This window comes from Bufo bufo, chromosome 2 (assembly GCF_905171765.1).
Source record: "Bufo bufo chromosome 2, aBufBuf1.1, whole genome shotgun sequence".
Lineage (NCBI taxonomy): Eukaryota > Metazoa > Chordata > Amphibia > Anura > Bufonidae > Bufo > Bufo bufo.
Window position 1 is genome coordinate 475,455,308 of NC_053390.1, and position 6,000 is coordinate 475,461,307.

The 6,000-nt window shown below is 41.0% G+C and overlaps 1 protein-coding gene across 1 annotated transcript in view; it reads left to right on the top strand.

Moving 5' to 3' along the window:
• Positions 1 to 5,645, top strand: part of DOHH (deoxyhypusine hydroxylase) — a 47,670-nt gene extending 42,025 nt beyond the window's left edge. Inside the window, exon 4 of the mRNA XM_040417752.1 lies at positions 5,012 to 5,645. Coding sequence (XP_040273686.1) covers positions 5,012 to 5,331 — 320 coding nt within the window. The 3' untranslated portion in view covers positions 5,332 to 5,645. The remainder of the gene's footprint in view (positions 1 to 5,011) is intronic.
• Positions 5,646 to 6,000: the final 355 nt, after the last annotated feature.

A 6,000-nucleotide genomic window follows, 5' to 3' on the forward strand; every position in this document is an offset into this window, starting at 1 on the left:
TTACAAAGGATCGTACAGAGATTCAAGTCCTTATACATGTATAGAAATACACCACTGACCTAGAGATTCATCAAGAGTCAAGAAAGTGACTATGTCCGCAGACATGCGCCGAGATGCCGACGACTCACAATAGACAACTAAGTACTTACACATGCGCAAACACAGGCCTTGATCAGAGAAATAGACTATGTCCGGTGAAATGCGCTGTGGCGCTGACTATCTACACAGGGAACTAAGTGTCTAGACATGCGCAGAAGTAGGATTCGATCATGGAAGTGTCGATAAGCAAGTCCTTGGACATGCGCAGTAGGACGGATCAGGTGAGAAACTCTAAGTTTACAAAACATGTGCGGCGCGGCCTGATGACAGGACGTGGGGACTGCCAACCAGATGGTGAGGTTTGAATGGGCGGCGACATGCGACGTATCATGTTTCGAAGTGAGGGCGAGATTACCCCTATTGGACAGCCCACTAATTATGACATCATAGACAGAGATCTTATAACCAAGCCGAGCAAGGACCCGCTCACACTCTGCCCTAACCCCTGAAGACGCCGGTCACAGCGAAACATGTCGGGGGGCAGCGTGGACCTAATGTTTTAACACAGTATAGTCTCCAGCAATAATCAATAGGAGAGACTCAATACATTGTACCTACAACTATGCTGGCAGCGCGCAGAAAGCAAGGCAACAATGTTGATTCCTAGATAGGTGATTACTAACAAGAAATATAGCAATTATACATAAATTGCTGAGACTACTGGAATTTTAAATATATGTATCCTTTAGTTAGGTATTAGAATATTGTAGAATAAAGTAAGTTTTAGGATTTAGAAGGTGTAGGATTAAAAGATGTAATTTAGTCCATGGGACATTAGTGAAATCATATAGGGATTAGGCCCCAATACAGGGACAGGTTCCGTATGGGGTCGCCCCTATCGGGTGCGGGTGCTCTGCGTCTGTTAGGCAGGTGACTTTTATAGCCCCTGACCCTCCTGATAGCTAGGGTTTTACCTCTAAAGCATAATAGGAGAATCATATACTGCCTTGGACTACAAGAGTGTCGGTCACAAGTGTTCTATTGCCACCAAACATTACAACATCCACGCCATCTGGTGCAGATTTCCCTTCTACTGAAAGTGGTAAGATCCACCCTTTTTCCTTCTATTACACTGTGGAATTAGTAGGTGGCGTTTACTTATTTGTCTATCCTCTCACAGCAATGTGGTTTATTTACAGTCTTTTTTTAATAATACCAAAGTAAAAGTTTTATGTTTTAATTATACCCAGTTCACATGGTTCATGACATATAATTTGGGGTGTGACCTCTGCATGTTCATCCTCAGTGCGGAAAGGGATCATTGATATTTTTGGATAATTGTGGAGATAGAATAGCTCTATCTCTTGACGCTGCTAAGGCTTTTGACAGTGTTGAATGGGAGTTTCTTTGGGCTACATTGGGGTATATGGGGTTTGGACAGAGATTCGTCAAATGGGTTCAGGTCCTGTATTCAAACCCGAAGGCACGGATTAGGGCTAATGGGGGAGTGTCTGACTACATTCAGTTGGCTAGGGGAACTAGATGGGGATGTCCTCTCTCGCCCCTGCTATTTGCTCTAACCATTGAACCTCTAGCAGCAACAGTACGTAAATCTCTGGATATTAAGGGCTTTCAATATGGACAGGTAAATACTCAAATAGCGCTATATGCAGACTATACTCTCTTATTCTTGGGAGATATGGCGTCCTCTTTTATTGGCCACTATGTCTCTTATAGACCGGTTTGGCAGACTTTCGGGCCTTACTATTAATTGGCAAAAATCAGCATTGATGCCTATTGATGGGCAGATAGTGTCTGAAAGTGCCATAGCTAATAATATCCCCTGTGTGAATAACATTAAATAGGAATTCAATCTCCTAGGGCGGCTAATGGATTTTGAGGACTTGAACCTATGTCCATTGCTGGGGAAATATAGAGTGAAGGGTAGAGCATGGTGTAAGCTATTCCTTTCAGTGGTGGGTAGAGTTAATCTCCTCAAGGTGGTAATAATGCCGCAACTGTTGTATATACTTCATAACGCACCGGTTTGGCTGCCCTTAGATAGATTTCATAGAATTAATGCTATATTCAGAGAATCTCTCCCAGAAATACAGGAATGGAAGAATAAGGGCATCATAAGGATAGGTAATCTTTTAAAAAAAATAGGGTATTTAGGTCCTTCACAGATACACAGGATAAATTCCAGATCCCTCGTACAAGATTCTTCAGTATCTTCAGCTGCGACATGCGTATGATGATACGATTTAAAAAAAGCACAAATATTAAGTTAGAAACGGCCCAAAAATGAATGCTCACTGGGGGTGAAAAGAGAAGCTTGATATCTGCGCTATACCTATTACTAGTGGACAAGTTTTTAGAGTCTCATCCGTTGACACGAATGAAGAGATAGGAGAGATATCACAGGATCAATGGGAAGATATTTTAGAAACATTCCCACTGATGTCCTTGAGTGAACAAGGAAAACTGTCCCAGCTTTTTATCATTCAGAGTATACAAAACGCCAATATTTATACATAAAATTGGAGTTAGAACTGATGCAAAATGTCAGAGATGCTTACTGGAGCTAGCTGACTTGTCACACATGATGTGGCAATGACAGAATCTGGACGACTACTAGTCAGATTGTATATAGATATGCTCAGAGGTGTAGAAACTCCAATTTAAATGTGCCTGTTTTCCATCCACAGGCTACATTTGGGTGCACCTGCGAGGCTGGGCTATATCAGCCAGTCTTGAGTGGGACTCGTAGACTCCTCCCTCCTCCCATTGCTAGCATGGTTACATGCTGGAGGTAACTGGTGAGTTGTCTGTGAGTCGGACTTCACGCTCCTGTAATTCGCCCACTGACCCCTGGTATTGCCCATGCGGCTCAGGTAGGTTCGTTTTAGGACCCGAGCTACTTGACAAACCTTGGCGCGGTGCTCAGGCTCAGACATGTCCTCAACAGTAGGATATGTTGGCTAATCTCTCAATTTTAACATCAGTTTGAGGGTTTAGTAAGACCGCAGAGTGCACCTGTCTTTTCTATTAATATATCGTTAATAAAAAAAAATATTTGATTGAAAAAAAAAAGAAAAATGTGGGTGTAAAGCAACTTTTTAAAAAAAATAAAATTGTAATTTTTCATTTTCACAGCCAAGCATTTCCTAATTCTGTTAAACGCCTGATGGGTCAAAGTGCTCACTACACACCTTGAAATATTCCTTGAGGGGTGTAGTTTCTGGAATGGGGTCACTTTTTGGGGGTTTCCACTGTACGACCACTTCAAGGTGTCTTCACATGCGACATAGGTCCCAATTACCATTCCAGCTAAATCCTCTCTAACGCAAAATGGTGCTCCTTCCACTCTGAAACCTGCTGTGCACCAATACATCATTTTTTGACCACATATGAGGTGTTGGTGTATTCGGGGGGAAATGGGGAACAAAATGTGGGGTGCCTTTTTGTTCTCTTACCCCTTGTTAAAGTGAAAAATGTGGGTGTAAAGCAACTTTTTCTGGAAAAAATGTTTACATTCTTAATTTTCACAGCCAGGCGTTTCCTAATTCTGTGAAACGCCTGATGGGTCAAAGTGCTCACTACACACCTTGAAATATTCCTTGAGGGGTGTAGTTTCCGGAATGGGGTCACTTTTTTGGGGTTTCCACTGTAGGGCCACCTCAGGGTGTCTTCACATGCGAAATAGGTCTGAACTTGCTTACAAAATCACGTGTTTTTAACTGAACGCATCCGGACCTAATCCATCGTGCTCGTGTGAAAGGGGCCTTATCTCCTATAAAAGTAGAGAAATTGAAATTTACTAATTTTTTTTCACTTTTTTTTTTTTTTTATAAATAAAAATGACTTTTTTTTTTTTACTCCATTTTACCACTGTCATGAAGTACAATATGTGATGAGAAAACAAACCCGTTAAACAGAACCAAGAGTGTTTTAGATGATGAACCAGAACTGGATCATTTGCCCTTTTCATTGTTTTGTTTATTGTACATTTGAGTGGTTCTCATATGGCTGAAATCTTGAATACTTTGGTTTAGATATCCTCTTCTGACATTGCAGACAGGGTGTTCTGCCTAGTTTAAACTTGCCTAGAACATATTGTCCTTTTGGTTTTGGCCCCTCTAAAGCTTTGTAATCTGGTATTGCTCCAGTGGTGCTGCCATGAGGGATGCATTTGAAATAGGGATTTGCACTTACTGGTAAGTTTCTACAAATCCCTCATGTCAGCACCCTTACATTCTCTCCCTTAGGCTCCATTCACACGTCTGCAATTTCGTTCTGCATTTTGCGGAACGGAATTACGGACCCGTTCAACACGGAATTGCGGACCCGCATTTCCGGGTCCGCACTTCTTTTCCGCCCAAAAATAGAACATGTCCTATTCTTGTTCGCAATTGCAGACAAGAACAGACATATTCTATTAGTGCGGAACGCACATTGCCGCTGTCCGTGTTTTGCGGATGTGTGAATGGAGCCTTTTAGCTTATGAAGAATTTATTTTGGTTTAATAAATCAGTTGCATCCATTCTAGTGTAGTAAGGCTATGTTCAGATATCTCTTTAAAAAATGTGGTATTCTGTTCCAGCAGAGAACAGACTACCAGAGTTTTACTGTATGCGGCATAGCTGGATACTGACGCATACAGCTGGATCCCCATTGACTATGAGATCCAGCAGACTCTGGCAAAAATGTTGGCTTTTAGCCAGACAAAAAATATTGCATGCAGATCTTTGTTTGGCTGAACGCAGACATTTATGCTGGAAAGTGGCTAGATCCTATTATAGTCGGTGTAAATTCGGTGGGGCACAGCAGTATCCCGGCTATGCCCAGTACGATAAATTCCGTTAGTCAAGAGGGTCAAGAGTGCAATTTCCAGTGGTGCTGTCATGAGTAACTCTTAGAAGTACAACTTACCAGTAAGTGTAATTTTAATTATTTTTTTTCAACTCTTAAGGTCTACAGTGTGGCAGCCCTCTTTTCCGCCATGAAATCGGATATGTCTTGGGCCAGATGCAGCATAAAGCTGCAGTTCCAGGGCTTGCAGCAGCATTGGATCGATTAGAAGAAAATCCAATGGTCCGGCATGAGTGTGCTGAAGCTTTAGGATCTATCGCGCTTGAAGACTGTTTAAAAGCACTTAGGACACACATTGGGGATCAAGAACAGGTGGTTAGAGAGAGCTGTGAGGTTGCATTGGATATGTACGAATATGAAAACAGTGGGGACTTTCAGTATGCAAATGGTCTCGGCCAAGTCCAGGAGATGGCCTCCTAATTTTCAATATTTATAGAGGATAGCTTTTGACTAGTCTTGCAGAATGGAAAAGAGAACTTGATTACAGTTTGCAGTTCAGAATTAGTTGATAAAATTGATCATATATTGTGCTTTTATTTTGGGGGGCAATAGTATACTGCAGCTATACAAATCTCTATTGTGCATAGAGATTAAACAGTGTGATGCAATAGGCATGGAAAGTAAAATAACTCCATAATAGGGAAAGGTCTATTTTTTTTCAGATCAGTTATGTTAAGAAATCTATAATGTCTGTAAAACATGTACATGCTTAAATACAAGACTGTCGTGTTTTACATGTTATTGATTCGTTTTCATACAAGTACCAAGAAATTCTACATGGTTTGTTGAAAATCAGAGACAACGACCACATACACATTCAAGGATTCAGGTCAGTGTGTTCCATACATTTCTTCCCAAAAATAAAAATTTATACCATTACAGGTAAACAATTTCTCACCTGGTTTTCTTCTGATATGATCAGTCTCAAACAAAGAAATATACTTAGAGCATGGCCTTCTTTGTGTCAATATATTTTGTTGGCTGAGCCATGTATAATGGGGTTGTCCCAACTGGGACCTTTATGGCATATCACAGCACTCTTTGTAGTATGTTGGAAAAGTTAAAATGGTTTTTAAAGATATTTATATT